The following is a 20,342-nucleotide window of genomic DNA, read 5'->3' as shown; positions in this document are numbered from 1 at the left end:
AGATGTGGAGCAGTGTTTATGCAAAACAAGATCATCTGTATTCTCAAAATGCTCCTTAGGAGAGCTTGTTTTTCTGGTTATTTTTTTTAAAAATGAAGATTTGTAGCATCATCAACTTGGGACTGATTCTACCACCCTGTCTGCTTGCACAAGTAGGATGTAGCTCCCACAGAACTGTGAGGGTCCTCTGGGAGTGACTGCCCTTGCAGAGATGTTCCCAGAGCTTGAGGGTGGGAGATGGAGGAGAGGATGAACCCTTTTCAGCAACTATTTGCCCTTAGACTTCTGTTTTGGATCCTCGCTGGGAGTCCATGTCATTTTATAGCTGTATTTAACTCCCTGTCATCCTGCTCCACTCTTCCTCCCCATGTTCTGCTTTGAAGGCAGCCCCTGGGGTCAGTGCCAACCTGGGTTCTGCAGGGACCCAGCCACTGCTCGGAAAGGGAGCTGGAGAAGCAGCACAGAAGCAGGAGCCAGGCAGACCTGTCAATGGCTTTTTCCCCCCCAAGTGTTAATTGTGGTCACAAAAGTTAAGTGTTTCTGTAAAATTAACATCTTGGTATTATGTATTTATTTTCCACCATGTAGCTTCGATGTCAAGTTTATTCAGGAGACAAGTCAAAACAGGAATATCTTTTGTAACTGCTGTTGCAGCAAGTCTCAGCCTGGGATTTCAGAAATCACAGTGTTTGTTCTGGTTAACAGCTAGTAGGAAACAATAAAGATTTAGGGTTCAGAATTTAATTGGCACTGATGTTGATGCAAGAAGAACAACCGGACGCAGTTTACTCTTGTGAAGCTTTATTGATTCTTATTTAAAAGGAAAGCTCTGATGAAAGAAAAAAGAGGCGTTTAATTTGCAAGTATTTCTACACAGTTTTTATTCTCAAATGTGCTTTTCTATCCTTCTCTATCCCTGCACAGTACACTTGCCTTAAGATTTTCTGGTTCAGAGACAGATACTGAAAAACAAAAAGTGATGTTGTAATTTCTACTGTTCAACTTGCTCATTTGGATGATATCGGGATTTTTGTACATGTTCAATTTGCATCTTTCCCAAGGCCAATGTCTGTGCATTAGTATGTATTTTTAAGATTATGTGACATTACTGTGTTTGCAAAATCTCCATCTGAAGTTCTAATGTCTTAGTTACGTATTCCCAAGGATCAGATCTGGAATATCTGTCTTGAAGTGATGATACGAACAGAAGCTTCCTTTATTTCTGATATACCTGTAGACCAAACTCTAGACACAGGATCTTCTTTTGTCACTCAGGCAAATGATCTTTTGAATTTCAGTAACTGAGGATATTTCTTAGTGTAGCTTGATCCCGTGCTTTCAGAGTCTGCAGCAAGGTCAAAGGTGTAGCAGAATGAACTGCAGGTGCCTTTGAATGACTTCCTGTCCCCACAGCTTCTTTGTAAACCATGATAAAGATGGAGACCTCAGGCTATCATCATTGGTACATCCACCACAGATAGACCTGTATTTGGTACCTGGTATCTCAATCTCTACTTTCAAAACAATTTTTGTGATTTTGGAAAGGAGTTTTCCACTCCAGTAAAATCTGTCTGTTTTCTCCATAGCTTTGGTTACAGATTACACGCCTTTCTTATGGTCTGGAGTTACAATTTAGATCTCCTGTTTCTGTTACACCATTACCAGCAGCTCTTAGCTTTTTATTGGCTTTTTGCCATCCCCACAACCTTTTTTTGTGCAGCTTTTCAGGAATTTATTTTCACAAGACATCTGCAGGCAATATTTTTCTGGGTCTTCGAATCCATTGGACTTTAATAATGGCCTCTTACTTCAAGGGAAGGGGATTATACAGAAACTATTCCAAGTATCTAAAATGAATACAAGATGAGAATACGTATCTCTAAAATAGAGAGTCTGAATACTTTTATTTTCTCATTCATGTGGAGAGTTTTGATGTTACTGAGCAGGTTCCTCTAGTCAAGAAGGTTAGTTAATCTGTTTCCTAACCTGCCAGATTCCTGTCTGTACATTGGAGCTCATTTCTTGCCACAGAACTATAACTGCATGTCCTGACTGCTATTTGTGCATGTGGCACTTAGAGACACAGAACTACAAAATAAAATCACCAAATGTATTGTCAGCAGTCATGCTGACATCCATGTGATGGGGTATATGACTTTCTAGATGAGGGGTGGGTTAGTGACAGCTCACTTGCTCAGGCAAGATCACAAGCTCCTTATAGAAAGTGTTTCATCAGCTGTTCATAGGGTGTTTGCAGAAGCCTCACATACCCTAGTAACATGGTGGTGATCACCAACTAACAAGTATGTTCACAGACTTGACTCTTCTCTTAGAAAACATTTGATCTTTCAGAAAGGCTCATTTGCTTCTGATTCATCTGTTTGAGTGGCCAAATTTGATGTGCCCAGATTATTTGGAGTATTTCTAGCATCTGGGAGACCTTGGAGGATATCCTCAAAACTGTCCAGGTTGTGGTTACTCAAGGCTGATCTTTTGGTTCCAAAACCAACAAAAACAGTGCTAATGAATTTATTCCAAACCTTACATCTCTCTAGTCTGCTTGTTATATACCTTGTTGATCCATTGGATATGTCTTTTATTAATTTTCTTCTAAGTGTCTCACATAGATCATGAAAGAGATTATTATGATTTCACTGTCCTGTTTGAAACAATTTTAGATCCAGGGTGTGAATTCACTCCACATTCACTCTCTGAGGGTGAATGACCATCAGCATGTCCCAGTCCTTTCTTCAGGTTTCTAGCTTGTTATTGCTGGACTGTAATAGATTTGTCTTCCTCATCTCAAATCCACAGACCCCATGTTGTATGGGGTTGCTTTTGGGATTAGAGAGTGCTTGCTTGTCTCCAGTAGTGATGTTCATCCTACTAGGTAGAAGTAGTTCAGGACACTCACCAAGATACAGCTGAATGACCTGGTTCTTGGTAGAAGTCTGCATCCTTGTCTCTTGTGGATATTTATGCCCAAGGTATATTGGATTATATCCTGGATCTTGGAGTGCAGATCTCTCAGATATCTCATAGCTACCCAATAAGTCTTTGTCATGATCATGACCTATTAGTAGCAGCAAAGAAGATTACCTCTGAAATCAGAACTTCTCTCTTGCTTTTAAGCAGCTGTCCCTTCTGGTCATTTCTGTCCTTATATCTGGTCTTTGATATTGTTGCAGTGAGATAAAAAAAATATTTTGAAGTGTGTGAAAAATAAAGACTTGATATAACTCTCTTATTATGACACACTAATAGACAAGACTGCACAGGAACAATTCATTACACTTTTCCTTTCAAGCACTTGAAAGAAAAACAGAGCTGAAAATATTTCTTTGGGAGATACTGAAATACCTCATTAGATCTTTTCTTTGTATTGGCTGTTGAGGTGATAATTCTGTAGCAGGGATGAAGGGGAGGCTAAATTTTACTTTGATTTGTAGAAAAGTGTTAATTTGAGCTGAAGAGATCTTTTCTGATGTTAGTATTTGCTATGTGTGAGTATTGTGTTGTAATACATAGTTTCTAGTTTTATTTTAGAGAAAGTAATTCTGATGGGAGTTCTTCTAATTCTGTCCAGCACTGGAGGTATTTTTTGTGACATGAGTAGCTGAGTTTTTAATAATTAGAAATTAAAGGTTTTTTCTTGAAATTGAATAGTGTTCACTGCTTATTTAATAGTTGTTGAGTTTTGCATGTCGAGCTAAGACTGAAAAACACTATTATTTAAATAGAGATATTATTTTATTTAAGTTAACCTTTACTAAAATATTTGTTTCAGTGAGATGATGAGTTCACACAGCAGAGAGTAGTGAAAATTGACAGAACAGCTTCAAATTGGCTCTTTTTCTTAAGTGGTCATTATATTTTCTACTGTTTTGCAGCATATAAATAGTAAGCTTTGTAAAAACTGGAATTTATAGAAGAGGTAACTCCTCATAGTGTCTTGGTCAAACACTAATAAAATTGCACTTAGATTTGTGTTAAATATCAAGCCCTACCTTTGTGAAGCAGCTTTGTGGTTTCTGTGTTACTCAAGCTCAATAATGCTGTTGGGTGGCCACCACTGAGGATAGTGAGTAAATTCTTGTTGCACTGAGACTCATTGATGGACTCCTCTTAGTAGTTCAAGATGACGTAGTTAGGTCACAAGATAATGTGCTGTCAGTATTGTGGTCTGCTTAGGTTCTTAGTTTAACCAGTCCACTTCTGGAAGCCAGTTCAGGAAGAGCACCTGAGCTCACCTGAGTCGCAGAACTGGGGCCTTAGCCTGTATATTTTTGTAAATACAAAGCTATCCAGTTTCCTGAACATTCTGCCTTGCAAGTTAGTATAAGTGATCTTAGTTTTGTTGTGTTTTTTTTTAGAGGTTTGGGAGTTATCTACCTAGTCAGAACATTCTTCCTAATGGCAGTTTGATTTGAATAACCTGCGCATTAGTGAAGAGTGAAAATGAACAAGCACATGGCCATCTTGAAAAATGTAATAAGTTCTGAACTTCTCTCTTTTCATAGGGTTTCCTCCTTATGAAAAATGCTCCTTTCTATACAGCTTCTGTGATTTTTTGGGTTTTTTTGTCAGCTTTTCTGACATAAATGCAGTTGAGGCACGTGAAGCAGCTTTTGGCAGGCATGTGTCAGGTTGTCTTGGATAAAAGGGTTAGGTTTGGCAAAGCAGGACTTTTTTTCATAAAAGGGCTGCTGCTTGTAAAGAAAGCTTCCTCATTGGAGAGGCTTCCGGCTCGTTTTTTATCTCCAAATTTTTTGATGTGCAAGTTTTGTAGAGTTCATATTTATTGCTTGTGGGTTTTTTTACATTTTCTGATAAAACCTTTGTCTTTCTTTGTCTTCACCTTGACAGAATTTGGACTGCAGGTTTTCCAGTATTAGTCCCAGCTTGCTGTGTTTGTTGTAACTATCCCAAACTTTTAATAGAGAACAGGAGTTGGAAATAGTCCTTTTTACTCTGCATGTAGAAAAACATGATTTTTGAAAGCTTGAACGTTATCTTAGTGTGCATTCCTCTTCATCTTTTTGTGTTCTACAAATACATGAAACTCATGTGCACCTACCAAGAGTTCAAGTGCTGACTTGTTCGGGGAAGGACTTAAAGAAATGAAAGAAGTAAGAGCCAAAGAGAACATGGACTGCTGTTTTGGTCAGGTTGCAGGTCTTCTTTTCAATACTATTCTATTTTTTAAAGAAATACATTTAAACATTTTTAAATATGCTAAAAATAGTATTAAAACCAAAATGAGCTTATATGGCTTCTTTCAGTAAAGATAAAAATCTATATTCAGGTTGGACCTTTGTCTGATTGATTGGTTAACAGAAGTTAATCTCTACTCAGTCTCACTGTCTTTAACTTTTTAAAATCCTGGTGAAGATCTATTTTTACCTCATCATGGAAGAGGAAGGAATATAGTTGAGAATTCTGGACAGACGTTAACCATAATGATTCTTGTCTCTTACTCACCTTTTCACCTGTAGTGCCACTGCTGCTGAAGTACAATCTGTGTCAATAAAAATAAATTAAGGAGGCAGAAGTCTTAATATTTTTAATATATATTTATGGTTCCTGCATTAAAAATAAAAGCAAATCTGATATAAGATGCTTTTTATGCTCTTCTTGTTTTCTTGATTTTGTGTTTATTATATTTTTTTTCATATTGACTTTTAATACAAATTAATGTCAAGCTCTTTAAAGATGTAACAATCAACTTCTGAAACCTTTAAAATTGTTTCCAATAAAATTGTGTTTGGGAAATAAAGACAAGGAAGCCACACTTTGAAACAGTCTATTTTCTAATTTTTATTCTATAACGTATAGAGGGAACAATATAAAATTTTCTATGTGTTAAATATGTGCTAAGTGAAGATTTTCTTTATTTTATTAAGTAAACGAGGGAGTTTTTTTGGTGGAAGATTCCATAGTTAAAGATGTAAACCAGCAATTTCTTGCTTCTATAGCACAACATAGTTCAGAGCTGAGATTAGAGAAACCCTGTAGAGTGGCTAATACTCGAGGGCATCCCCAACTAGAAAAGTATGTGAATTTAGGCATGGGAGGAAGGAAGGATCTGCTTTAAATTTAGTGTAGGGTCACTGAGTCTTAATGATAGATTAAACAAGGGAGGTGGAATAATGAATAGGGGTATGCAATGTGTAGCACTAATACCAGAAGTCCGTGGTTTCACTGGTTATTTAATGTCTTTTCCCATATGTTTCTGAATAGAGCAGGTTATGGCAGGGATGAGCTAAGGAATAGCTTTGTTAGTGGATTGTTAAATAGGCTGAATTATCTTTTAAAAAATGTATATGTATATAGGAGAGCTGCTTGTTAATAGTGTAATTTGGGATCTTATATTCATATACTTTAAATGTAGCAATATTAACAACTATATTTGTAATTGATGTGTGTATGTTGACTTTCTTAAAATACACTATTCAGATTGGCTGCATAATCTTCTATATAATTTAATTTAACTTGAATTGAAAATAACATTAATAGAATGTCTATTAAAACAGAACCCCATAAAATATTTTATTAAATTCATACTTACAGTGACTAAGAAAGATATAACATGTTACTTTAGTGTTGAGTTAATCCTGAGTTCTTACATATAGTCAGCTAACTACCTCCTATCAACAACCTACATGGACCAAGCAAGTCAGCTGTTGAGTTACTGGTGGGTTTCCAGGTAATTCATACTCTCTTTGCTGTGGTGAAAACAGCAGCAAGTCTTTGGAGAAAATACAGTTTCCACATAATTTTTCCTTTGAGTTACAAAGCTAATTGCAAACTGCACTGGAAGATGCAGTGCAAGTCACACTAACAGCTTTGCCCTGTTGTGGAAACAGTTCATACAGTATTAATGAAATTAATATTTTCAGATCTATGGCTTATCTTCCTTTTTAGACGCGTCTTGTTGGCTGCCACTGAGAATTGCCCATTGAGAGCTGCCCAACTGAGAGTTGCCCATCACTCTTCTCTAAGCAGCAGACTTGCTGTGATCTTTAAGTATAGAAGTGGTGGAAGAAGTAGGTAAAACGTTGATGTTAGAGGAGTGTTAAAGGATTTCTCTACATGAAAGTGCTGCTCAACCTTTGACACAATTTTGAGACTGTTTCACAAGATTCATAGATTGAACTACTTCTTCACACACTGCCTAAATTTGCAAATATTTTCTAATATTGACCATTAGAAAAAGCTTAATAGATTTTACATTGTCTCTACTAGCAATAAGTATGCTGTCTTAGGAAAGAGTATTTTATTGTCTACAAGTGAGACAAGTAAAAAATACATGACAAAATACTGATTTTGTGATGTTCCATTTCTTAAACTGAGTGGGCTTATCACTTAAAGTAAGGATGGTCTCTGAAGTACATGAGGTTTATGTATTTATTGAGATTTTGAAAGAATCAGTTTTTCTTCTGAAACACGTTTGGGTAGGAATGGAAGAAGATACTGTAAATAAAATTTATTAAGGCACTTGTGTCTCATTGGACCAAGGTGCAAAGAAGTCTGGAAGAGGGAAAAGTGTTTTTTTTAGTATGAATACAAATGTTGCTTTCTACTGTAATTGATTGCAATAATAATGGGAAATGTAACTTCCATTCATCTCCTTATTAGGTCTTAAAATAACCATCTGTGGTTATTATTTTTGAGTGATTATTTTTGAGAGCCATGGAAATGCACAGGTTGGGAAGCAATGAAAGACCAGTTGATGTATTTATCAGGCTTAGGCTGTTGCAAACTAGTTTCTTTTGAAATGAAGATGAGGGTGTTTGTCTTCAAACAAATTTGTCTAAATTTTTCTTTTGTTCAGAACATGACAGCCATGAAAACACAACAGGATCTACTTTCCACTACAAGAATCACATTGCCTGTATCTTTCAATTTGACTGATAATCCAAACCCTATAAGTAATCTTTAAGGCCCTTAGAAGTGGGGACCTGACTATATCCAAAATATTCACTATGCTATAACTCATGAAGACAAGTAGTTCCTTAAAAAGGAAAAGGTACAGCCAATACAAGATACAGAAAAGCATAATAAAGACTTTTTGCTGAAGAGGTGACACATAATTCCTGACAAGGGAATTGGAACAGATTGAAAGACAGGAGATGCAAAATTACACTTGTTTGCAGAGTTGTCTGGACATGTGACATGGACAAGCTGGGATCAAGCTAGTGTAACTAGCATGCAGATTTTTTTACCTCCTAAACTTTGTTCGTGTTTAACCATTACCCAATAGCTTCTTGCCATGGCTCTGGTAGGTCTGAGAGAAGCTGGGAGGCACTTGATCATGTCCTTAACTTCATGATTAGTAACTGTCAAGGTATAATTTTATCCAAGTGACTGATTTAATCACTGAGATAATGTATTAGGATTATCTATTAAGTCTGCTAAGTATGCAATCCATATGAAATTACTTTTCCTTTGCACCCCAGGGTCTCCTTTATCAGGTTAGCCTGGATACAAACTGTTTTACCCTGGTGCAGTCTTCTGATGCATTTAGTAGAGCAGCTGTTTCAACTAGTTGCTTTCATATGCCTCTTTTTAGCTCCAAAGATCATCAAACTGATCTTAATAATTATGCTTTTCTATTTTGCAGTGCTTTTCTCGTCTTCCCTGACTTCTTCCTAGAGATATCCTAATTCAACCTGCTTATTCGTTTTTATATCTAACTTTTGCTCTGTTACAGCCTTGTTCACTGCTGCATCAGGGTCCAAAATAACCCTCTGCATTTCACGTAATTTTCGTACTCTTGCTTCGTGAAACACCGAAATCTGCAGGAAGGTAGTAAATAGAAATAATATTTTTTCTAAAAAACTAATATTTGAATCACCTGCTAGATGCAGGAGTATGGACCTACAGAGTTTGTCCCACTATTTTAAAAGTGGTCTGGTAAGAGATGTCTTAATAGCAGTTGCTTGTTGTCTTTTGTAACATGCAATAAAGATCAGTTAAAAGTTTCCATTGAGCAGTGCTTCTTCATTTGGCTTACTAGGAAGTACATTTTCTCAAATGACCATTCCTACTGAATGGAAACACAACCTAGGACTTCAAAATGTATCTTTTCTGTGTCAGTGCACTATATGTAGAACAAACAAACAAAAAACCTTCAAGTCTTATCATCAGTTTTATTTTGTTAGCAGAATTGTTTAAGGTGTTTTCAAATATGTTTGTAGAATTGTTTTGGCAGTGAGTCTTTGTTGTTTGATCTCTTTTTAACCTTAATCACATCTTCCTTTCAATCTCTAATGTCACGGCTAGCTCACACTTAATTCTTTCACACCCTTTTTCAACCTCATGCTTGTATGCTGCTAAAATGTGGTGGTTTTTTTCTGTTTGTTTTGTGATTATTTTTTTTTTTAATACTCATGCCTCTTCGCTCGATTTCTTAAGAATGTGTTTTCCCTTCTTCTTCTATAGGAATTTGTTTCTTCTTTTAACCTCCTATGAAAAAATTCAAAGGGTCATGTGGTTTTAAGTTCAGAGGGGATTATCACAATTAGGTCTCCTAGGCACTACAAGCAATGAATAATAATAATTACGTAGGCTGAACCTTTGAGCAGTGCAGGCCATATAGCAGCAATCAGTAACTCCTGCATCAAGTTCAGAAGCTTTTAACTTGCATTGAGCTGTACCACTCTTCTAGAAGGATAGCTAATTTTAGATATTTGAAGATGGAGATCAACAAAGGCATTTCTTTATTCCACAGAATTAAAATGTGCATGTGTGCTGGCAGAAAACTGAGGCATTGTAAAGTAAAACATTTTAAAGACAGTGAATCAGTTGTATATAGACTTAGAATACAGTAAATAATAATAGTGAATATATATAACATGTGCCACTTGCTGCAGCCCAGGGAAAGGCGAGATCCAAAGCAGTGGCAAAACGTAGTATCTGGTAGCTTGAAAAGAGCTAAGTCTCAAGTGTCAAACCTTGTCTGGGCAGGAGGCTGAGGTTGGGAAATATCTTGCTAAATCTTTGAGGGGACATCCCTTATGCTTGGAACATCCATCTTTTCAGATTATAATGTAGCTATAAGATATATGAGGCAATTAGAAGTTCATGTCAGAAGATTCAGTATAGTTAAAGCTTTGCTTTCATTTCCTGTTTCAAAATTAGCAGGTTTTAACCACAAAAATATACTAGTATTACCCAGCAGAACATTGTAATGTAGGTTGTGGTGTTAAGATACCAACTTGGCACAGGCCCATTAAAAAATGGTCAAATGAGATCCAATAAGGGTTTGTTTAAAAGAGGTTTAAATTATGAGGTTCAGAGGATGATTTTGAAATTATGAAAGTAATTTATTCACAGTGTTATTTCTGTTGCTGAAAGGAAATTACTGGATGCTTCTTTACAAGCATTTGCAAAATGTAATTCATTTAAAATGTCATTGCATTTAATGAATTTGTAAATAATCTGGTGACTCCTAAGTTGGATGAACTTTTAGTAACAACTCCTAGTTAAGGAAAACTTCTAAATTGTTTGAGTAATTGTTACAGCTCAGAAATATAGTTGTTTAATGAGGCTATAAAGTAGGTAATGTCTCTGAAGGTGACCTTCTCTAAACTGTGGAACAAGTAGACAGAAGGTACCCAACTAGTTTAGGAAAAAATACTTTAACAGTCCTAAATTCAAAGAATAAAGTTTGCCAGTGGTATTTTACATAAGTAATTAGGACAATCTGTAGTCCTGAAGAATTTGCATCAGTAAAATGAAATTAACATTCTTGGTTTGGGTTTTGTTCAATGTATCACTATGGCTGTAAATCTGGGAGAAAGAAAGAGTCTCTATGCATTTATCTGGGGAGTAAAGATGCATATGCCTTTCTAGAAGTGGTGCTGGAGAGTCTGTTCTCCTATCTAGTATCTTAATTTCCTAAATTAGTTTTACTAAAATGTAACTTTCAGTGCTTTTCTGAATTACATAAAGATTCAAGCATGTGTTTTCCTACAATCCATTATCTAATTGAATTTTTATTTCCCAGCTCATCCTAAATTATTTTTCTTTTTAATGCCACTGAACAGACTTTGGCCTGCATTTCTTGAGTGTTCCCTATTAGTAAACTAAAGCTTTGAAATTGCTTTTCTTGTTTAATGCAGAAGAAAAATGCCACTTAAATTCTAACATAATGTTTTAAATTCATTGTCTGGAATACATTTCTTGCTTATACTCTCATGACAAGTAGAACTGAAACAAATAAAAGCACCAAAACTTGTACACCTACTGAAAGTACTATTGTCCTCCCTCTAATTAAGATTGCTTCATTTTCAAATTAAAAACAATATGCAGTTTCAAATCTTCTTAAAGAACCATAAGAGAACTGAAAGCTTATTTTACCTTAGCTGATTTAGGTTGGAAGCATATTTTTCCCTTTAGATTACAACAGAGTGAATTGAGTATATGTGTAAATACAAAAAGATATGTTAGCATAGTGAGTCCTCCTGAGAGTTTCAGTGGTGTGAAATTCTTGAGAAGCAGACACTGTTATTTTAAAACAGTCCTATTCTGACACTGTAATTCACTAAGTTTTTAAAGCTAATAAAATTCAGTTTATAATTGGCTGCTTATAGCCTTTTCCTGATAAAATGCAAAATACTTTTTCTCTGCTATGGGAAAATTGGAAAAATGGATCACTTATTTTTTTTTTTTCATTTTCTTTCCCAACTTTCTCAATTTCTTTACTACTATTATGGACCAAATCTATGCGATAGGTTGTGGAGGAGATGCTGACTCAGAAACTCTTTCTCTCTAGTTTTACATGTCTTTATTTCTAATGGTTCTTGATTGACCATAGTTAACTGGAATTACCCCTGTATCTGACCCATCTTCTTCGTTCATAGCTATTGATAACTTTCAAATCATCACATTATCACCTTTGACACTTCTCTATGCTTAGAAACTTGACGAATTCTGTCCCAGCTTCCAGTGCCTTACTGCCAGATTTCTGATGCTCTTTGCTGTCTCTGTTGGTGGAATTTTGTCTGGCAGAAGTGTTAAAGGCTTTCTTCCAGAATCTTGAAACTATCACTTCAGCTCCTTTCTTTCCATCTTTCTTCACCAAAATGCTTTTGCTTACACTGTATTTCTTTCTGTCATTGTCCCATCTGTGTCATTGCTGTCCCCTAAAACTGTTTCTTACTTATCTTGCCTTCTCTGCTACAATGTCAAAGTCAAGATTCTCACTTTACTGTCAGTGCCTCATGCAACCTTGCTCTGTCTGCATCTGATCTCATTTCCCTGCATCCCCCAACTCACATTCCACATTCCTCACAGTCCTCTGACTTTATTGCTCCTTTTGTCTGCCTTTCATGCACTCATTTTTGCACTGTCTTTCATGCTGCCTATGTGCCTGGAACGGTCTTTAGCATCTCAGCCAATTTACAGCTTTGCATAAATTATATTTAATAATAAGACTAACAAAAGTTCATTATCTACATTATTTCAATTAACTTTGTACCTGCATAAGCGGAAAACAGCCTGAGGGAAACTACTGTTAAACTTTGTTGTGATTTGTTGTGATTCAAAGATACAGATTCAGACAAGACTATTCTTTGATGAGTCGGCATAATATTTAATTTTTTTAACAAGTTGGTAAGTGTTAGGTTATTATTATTAATTTTTTTTGTGGTGATGGATTTTAGGTTTTTTAATTCAGAAATAAGAAAATAGCTCCTTGTTTCTGGCAAATGAAACCACCACAGGGTTGTCACCATCACATTACCTAGTACAGACTTCTTGCCCTGTGGTTTATTTTACTTCATTTTATCCTTTCTATCATAATTGTGGAAGGGCTTTGAATGTTGGATTACCTTCTTATCTACAAAGTGTATCTTTTGTGTTTAACCTTCCTACTAGAGCAACATACTCTTCTGCTTAAAAAACACAGTGAAGAAAAGAAAGACTCTGCCTGTATCTGGGAAGTTTCCTCAGTGTGTTGGTTACTTTGATGTATGGGTTTTCTTAAAATATTCAAAGTTCTTTTAATATTTTTACTCCCTTCTAAGACCAGTGAAAATCAGCTGATGGTAAAACTTCATCTGCTTTTCCAGCATCAGTATGTAGCTGTAAAGTAAGGCATTCTCCAGGAATTATAAATAATTTTCCAAGGAAGACCACATCTGAAATATCTGGGGGACTTTGGTGGTTTCAGTGGTTGCATTGACACTGTTCACAGCTGAGTTGTGGAACCAAATAGATGTGCCTTTAATTTGGTTTTAAGTGTTTGTATATTGTAGAGATTATAATCTGAAGGGTGGCTCCCATAGTAATGTGCCAGTCCCCACGGCATCTGAGCATCATGAAAAGAAATTCTGGGCTGCACAAAGACAATGCCACCAATTAGTCTTTCGAAGGGATCAAAGGTGGGGGACCAAAAAGTTTGGCCATAAATGTAGCGCAGCTCACGGCGCTAGAAGTTAGGGTTTGCTTTACACAAATCTATCAAGATTTCAGTCCTCCTGTGAGTATCATGTGAATTTATAAATAAAAGCCATAAACCAGACTTCATCCATTTACCATGCTAACTTTTTCAGACTGTAGGATTTTATTTTACTGGCCTGATAAGGAGCAGATTATAGTTCTGCTTTATATAAATCTTTAGAACTTTTTCCTCTTTACAGGATTTTTAACTTTAAACTGAAATCAAGTTGGCTAATGAAGAAAAGAGGTTTTCTGTTCTTGAATGGTAAATACTCTTAGTCTCTAAAACTTCTGCAGTCTGCTCTCTTAATTCTAATTATCAAACAACCCAAAAATTAAATAGTTATTTAAAAGCAAGCTTATTTTGTCTTAAATAATTCATTTTGGCTTGTTATTTGAAAGAGTACTACTTTGGCATGAATTCCAAATCCAGTTATCATCTTAACTCAAGCAGTTTATTTAATCAAACATTACTCCAATAAGTCTTACATGGTTCCCTACCCGACCAGGCCTGTCTGTAACAACTAGTTTGTTCTGCGACGAGTTGCTCAACAGATGTCATTCTGGTAGAATAATGCAGCAGAATACTTGTGCCTTGGCTAAAATTACTTCAACTTTGATCACTTTTGTCCAGCACATCAGTCTGGCATTGTGCTTTATACCAACATAACACTTTACCCCGAGCATGCCTTTCAAGCTTAGAATAGCAGAGGAATGTTATTGAATTCAGTGCAGTTACAGATGAGTTAATGAAAGAAGGGAAATACTGTTTTTTTCATAATGCCTTTTTGTTGTACTTTGGAATTAAAAGGGAATTTGAGGAATGTGACTTCTGAGTTATTTATTTTTACTTCTGAAGGCTTTTTGAAAACAGTATTATGTGGCTGTATTGATCCCACGATTCTGTAAATAACTTTCACCTTTTCTTTCAGAAGAGCCCATTTCAGAGTTTTGCATTGTGAAAATAATAAAAGTTTGTACATACGTAACTGAAGAACAGTTACATCATAGGGAGCATTTATCCTGATATTTAATGCAAAAAAGTAGAAATGCAAGAACCATATTCTTGTGATCACAGATCAGTATTGTTACATTTTGATGGGATGTTGTGGGGTCAGTGCAGAATAATGACATCTCTCCACCTTGATACCGCTGTGAAGCGAACACTGCGCAGCAGGCTGCCTTCTGGTAAAGCAGCAGTGAAGAAAGGCTGTTTGTTTTGAACAGTAGGAATGAGATCATATACCAAGTTCTATAGGGTTTGGTCTTTCATAATTCCATTTTCCACAGGTGTGTATGTATACAGTTTAGAATTACCTTTCATTCCCTTCTTGAATAGGAAACCTTTAAATGAATGGATTATGTTAATATGTCTCACTTTGACAAACCTTGGTTTCTTCCTGATTTTTTCTTTCCTAAACCATTTTTCTGTTCAGAGAAAGTTGTTAACTTAGTGTAAGTCTCCTAGGCTGCAAGAAAGATCAAAGATCTTTTCTGCTGACAATTATATATACATATTTTTTCTGTTGACAGAATTCTTAGTAATACACGTAACAGAATAAAATTAATTGGTGGTTCTTTCCAGTTGACAAGTGAACAAATTAAAAGCTAAAGAAGGCATCAGAGGACAGATTTTGGAGTAGTCCTCGAATTTGGTTTAAGTAAAACCTTACCTATCTGCCTTACTGTCTTTTGATTTAATGTGTCAAACACTTGGTTATTGTGTCTGTTAGGGTGAAACTGTACAACCCTCTTAAAGCTGGGAACAGGACAGAGAACTTCTGATTTCCTCAGATATTCTGTCTGTGAATGGTCATGTAAGATACTAGTAAAATGCATCAGAACTTATATCTGTTTGAGACTGTTTTTCTGGATGCAATATAGGTTGTTGAGATCTGTACTCGGAAGCTAAAATAGACCTATAGGGGAGGATCTTGTATTGCCATGTACCAGTTTCATGGCAGACAACCCAAAACCCAGCGTTGCTCCCTATAAGCATTTTACTGTTCACAGTTCTGGTTCAGCTCTGGCAGGGGGGGTTGGACTAGATGATCTTTCGAGGTCCCTTCCAACCCCTATGATTCTATGATTCAGCTGAGCAGTATTTTCATATGCTCGTTACCTGAGCAGACTTTACATTCAAGTATAAGATACTATTCAGAATTAGACTTAGCACTCTCTATCCCAAGTATAAAAATCCCAAGTATAAAAATGCATCTTTTATGGTTTATCACAAAACTTCTGGTAAAACAGGTCAGCTTTTTCATTGTGTTAATGTTTTTGTGGAAGAAGTTTTGAAAATTTTGAAGTTTTGAAATTTTGCAGCATTCTTCCTGTATTTAAAATTCCCAACTCTTTCTTCTTTTCCCCTACCTTCCTTCTGATAATCATCATCTGAGATGATTGTTGAGCTTAATTGTAATAGCAAGAGAAAAGAGCTGATGTAAAAATTAGTTTATTTGCATTTTGTCAGTAAATATTTGAAACATGTTGTCTTCATTGACAATGTGCTTATTAATTCCTGTTTTTTTGTTTAATATGCTCATTTTTATTTTTTGAGCCCATTTAGGAAACTTATGCAAAGCTGGTTTTATTTCTTACTATGTTAGATGTAGCATGAAGCTAAAATTTTCAGGTGGAACAGAATACATTAACTAGCAAAACCTGTAACAGGCTTTTTATTTTTGCCTTCTGCATCCCCTTGGTTTGCTCATTACATTGCAGTACTTTTTACTGTGAAAATTTATATTCTTAATTCTTTTACACATTTGTGATACTTCAGTAATAGTGAATCATTGTGAGTTATATGTTATAGTTTAATATTTTTTCTTTGACACAATTTGCTCAATTGCTTTCAGCCGGACTTTATGTAAACCTGTGAAATGGATCTGCATCTCTGAGTGTTGGAGGAACCTGTTTTACACAAGTGGAAAAAATGAAAATAAAAACCTGGGGACTGTGATGAAGATAAAGCAATTTTCTTCTATGCTTTTGTTAGCACAAGTTCTGATTTCATTTTAATTTGTTTTTTAACCAGGTTAAGCGGAATGTCTATGACCTAACTAGTATCCCTGTCCGTCACCAGTTGTGGGAAGGCTGGCCTCCTTCTGCCACAGATGACTCAGTAAGTAGCTTGGGTTCTCATTTCATCTCTCCCTTTCAATAGCTGATATTACTTGGAGTTTTGGTCAGAATAATCCCATAGTTTTAATTTGTCCCATATGCAGTAACCTATCATAACATCGTAACTCCTAACACATAACCATAACACATCATTCAGGGCTTTATCTTGAATGATACAAGTACTGAAGCATTGCCTTACTGAAGCACATTTCCATGGAAGTTATTCATGTGTGTCAAATTCCCTGCATATTTTTGTCTAGGAGGAGCAAAGATGTGCAGCATTTTAGAATGAGGAGGTCTGTTACAGTGATTTAAATTCAGGAAAAAGTCCAATTTTTCACATGTATTCTGAATGCATATCTAGGTCTTTTCCTCATATCCATCAGATCACTGACATTTTGAAACCCATGTGTGGCTTTAAGCAGGAGATGTTCCAGTTGAAATCAGTGCAGAGCTTCAGTTTTTAAGTTCTCTACCTTGATTCTTGCTGGGCCAGTAAGAACGTATGGGCCTTTGCAAGATGACATTTTTAAATATTAAATAATATATGAACAATACAATATGTATTTAATTTTCAAAAATATTGTGCAGGTTTTAGAATTACCATGATTTAGAAATGGAAGGAAATCTTATCTGAGATCACTGTGTACTGCCCAGACAATTTTCTTCAGGTAGCATGTTCATAACCACAAAAAAACCTAAAAGGCTCTGTTGTACATAGATTTTGTGACCTGAGAAAAATGTAGAAAAAGTAATAGTTTCTATTTTTATAAAACCATTTTTTTAAATTAGGGGTAAACCAGAGTATGCTATGAAGTGAACATGGAATTGGGATGTGCTTTCTCTTTGTATTGGCATCATCTTAGGTGCATTAGTTCCCTGTCCATTTCTACTCAGCTTCTCATAAATCACTGTTTATATGATAAGGCTGCTGCTTTTTTCTCTGGGTGAAGGATTTATGCCAGTAAGAAAAAAAAAAAAAAGGAAAGCAAAGACTGTCTGTATTTCTAATAAAATACATCTGTGGTAGTGTTTGCAGAAACAGGAGTTAGGTTTGAGAGAGGTGGGTAAATCTATGTCCTTGTATTCAGGAGCATATCTGAGAGGATGGATGTAGGATGTGAAATAACAGCGTGGTGTCATGTGGTAATTACAGTCTTTGAAATCTGGATCCATTTTAGCATTTTATTAGTTTACATTAGCTCAAAAAAAGAATTGGAAACTCAACACTTCTAATCCATTTTCCCACAGCTGTTAGGTTTTCCTGTATTCCCCTCCCCCCCTTTATTTTAAATTGGGTATCTCACATATGTAAAACTCATAAGTCTGTTTTAAGTCTGTTTTTACAAGTGACATTGTTGCAGGTGAATTTTTCCCCTTTTCATCTTTAATGAAATTGGTGAATGTTGAGTCATCTGCTGTGAAGCAGGAGAGTCCTCAAAGCTCGAGTCTGGTGCAGCTGAGACTTGTCAGCTGTGTAAACAGATTTGAATGTGTTACCAACAAAAATATAATTAATTTCTGTCTAAAATTAGAGGTCGTAGCTTTCTATTTATAAAGATTTAATGTTAGCAATGACTACTTGTGGTTCTGTGATCTGAACATTTTTTCCTTTGCAAATTAAAAATACTTGGTAACAATTACTTCAGTAATAAGTCATGATGTCTTTAGTTTAGAGGCAATTTTTTAAATTAACTTTTTCCATTGTGAGTTTTTCATTTGCTGTATTGTATAATACTCCGTTGCAACTGAAGAGTTAAACAAAGGCTTGATTAAAATACTTTTTCATTTACACGTTATGCAGCATAAGAAATACTTTGTAATACCACAGGAGGTTTTTTCAGTGCAGTTCTCGTTAACCTTTGGCTTAGCAAACAGGGCAACTAAATAGACTTCGCATAATTGGATTCCTGTATCATCTTGAGTCTCTTATGAACCTGACAGACTAGAGTCTTCTGACATTATCAGGAAATTTAGTGGAGTCAATAGTCATTTAAAACATTGTTGCTTCATCTCCCTTCAGAGTTAAGATATGTTCTCTGCTTGGACTATCTAATGAAATATGGGATACTGTATGAAGTGTCAATAACTCTTTCAGATCCTTTTGCACACTTTCACCAGGGAGATGAGCATCAAAACCTCCACATGCAGGAGAATGTTTTCATGCTCACAGTTTGATTGTGGGAAACAAGGATATGTAGTCTGTGGAAATCTCATTTCACCATTTGACAAGACATATTTTTAGCTTTTATTGCCCCAGAATAATATGAATGTCACAAATTCTCTCTGTTCCGCTCATTAAAGCTAAATGTAAATGTATGAGTTTTAAATAGTACTTTTTAAAACAAATTTGCTTAAGTAAAACCTTCATTATATTACGGACTTAATTTATCTGGCTTGGGGTATTTATCATTAACTGATACAATGAAGTCTTGAAAATTATCCTAGAAAATTATAATTTGGTTTTAAATAGATTCATACTTTGTTCTTTTTTTTTTTTTTTTACTGCGGGTATTGTAAGAACCTTAACATTTACTGAGCTTGTAAAATGGAAATGAAGCCAGAATAATTCACTAAAATTTCTGAAATGTATTCCATTTCTCTTTGCTATATCAGCTGAACTTCTAAGCTTCCACTGGCAGTTTCTGCTATTGCCAAGTGGAATGAGCAACCTTCAAAAATGTATGAGTGAAAACACCCAACAAATTGACATCAGTTGTAGGTGGCGTTTTAGTTACAGTTTTTACACAGACACATTGTGATTTTAATTCTATAGGAACAGGTGGCTTTTGGATATTAGCTTTACACATGTATATTTAAGGTAACACCTTTTATCCCCTTCTTGAATTCAATGGGTTTTGATTTATTTCAGCAGGATGAGTTTTTGTCCCTGATGTTTCTGTTCATTTTGGTAGCACAGAACAGCAACACCCACTGTGGGAAGGAGAGTTTTTGTGCTGCTTTTGTTCTCGGTATTTAAGCTAAAACTTTTTTTCTTAATTAGATCTTTCTTTTAAGTCATTTCAGTGTAGCGATGAGAGATATCATCTTCATAAATAGTGATAGTGAGTTTGTAAAAACAGAACGTGTTTCTGCATGAGAAAGATAGAAATTTTTTAGAATAAAAAGGCTTAGAGGGGTGTAAAGGGGAGAGAGGCAGAGGATGAAGTGCCTGGTGTTGTCACTGTTCCCTGCACATAGATCCTGTACAGAGGAACTCGGCACATGTCCTTCCATCCACTGCGGGTGATGCTTTATTTCCATAAGTAATAAGGACGTCAAGACCTCTTATTCTCATTTCAAGACAAGTAGCTGTACTTAGATATGAGTTTAGGCAGAAGTAAGTCTATACTGACAAGTTACTTGGCTCCACAATTCAGATGTTACATGTGAGTAGCCACCAACATGTCAAGGTTCTGCATCACCCCCTGTGAACATGACCACCTTCAAGGCTCTGACAGCTGTAGCAGATGTGGTTGATGTTCCTTAGTTGAATTTAATGAAGACTTACAGGTAATAATCAAAATTCTCAAACTCTTCTGTATGCTCTTAATTAGCACTGCTGTTTCATACACTGCTATATTTAGCTGTTTCACTGCTAAGTATGAAGTACAGTCAGTCCACCCAGGTAGAAATTAAGAATGCTGATAAATAGTGTTCTGGTACAAAGTCAAACCATTTATGACAATTTTTGGCTGATCTCCAGATTTTTTAAGAGGTTGAGTATTAAGCATGTGAGTAATTAGCATTTGGGATAGATCTTTCTTTCCCCT

The 20,342-nt window shown here is 35.7% G+C and overlaps 1 protein-coding gene across 1 annotated transcript in view; it reads left to right on the top strand.

The window, feature by feature from the left end:
• Positions 1 to 20,342, top strand: part of FAF1 (Fas (TNFRSF6) associated factor 1) — a 155,449-nt gene that overhangs the window by 61,372 nt on the left and 73,735 nt on the right. Inside the window, exon 8 of the mRNA XM_010004033.1 lies at positions 16,484 to 16,570. Within this exon, the coding sequence (XP_010002335.1) occupies positions 16,484 to 16,570 (87 nt within the window). The remainder of the gene's footprint in view (positions 1 to 16,483; positions 16,571 to 20,342) is intronic.

This window comes from Chaetura pelagica, unplaced genomic scaffold, assembly GCF_000747805.2.
Source record: "Chaetura pelagica isolate M959 unplaced genomic scaffold, ChaPel_1.0 scaffold18, whole genome shotgun sequence".
NCBI lineage: Eukaryota > Metazoa > Chordata > Aves > Apodiformes > Apodidae > Chaetura > Chaetura pelagica.
Note: the sequence above shows the minus strand (reverse complement) of the source record. Positions and strands in the feature narration are given on the sequence as shown.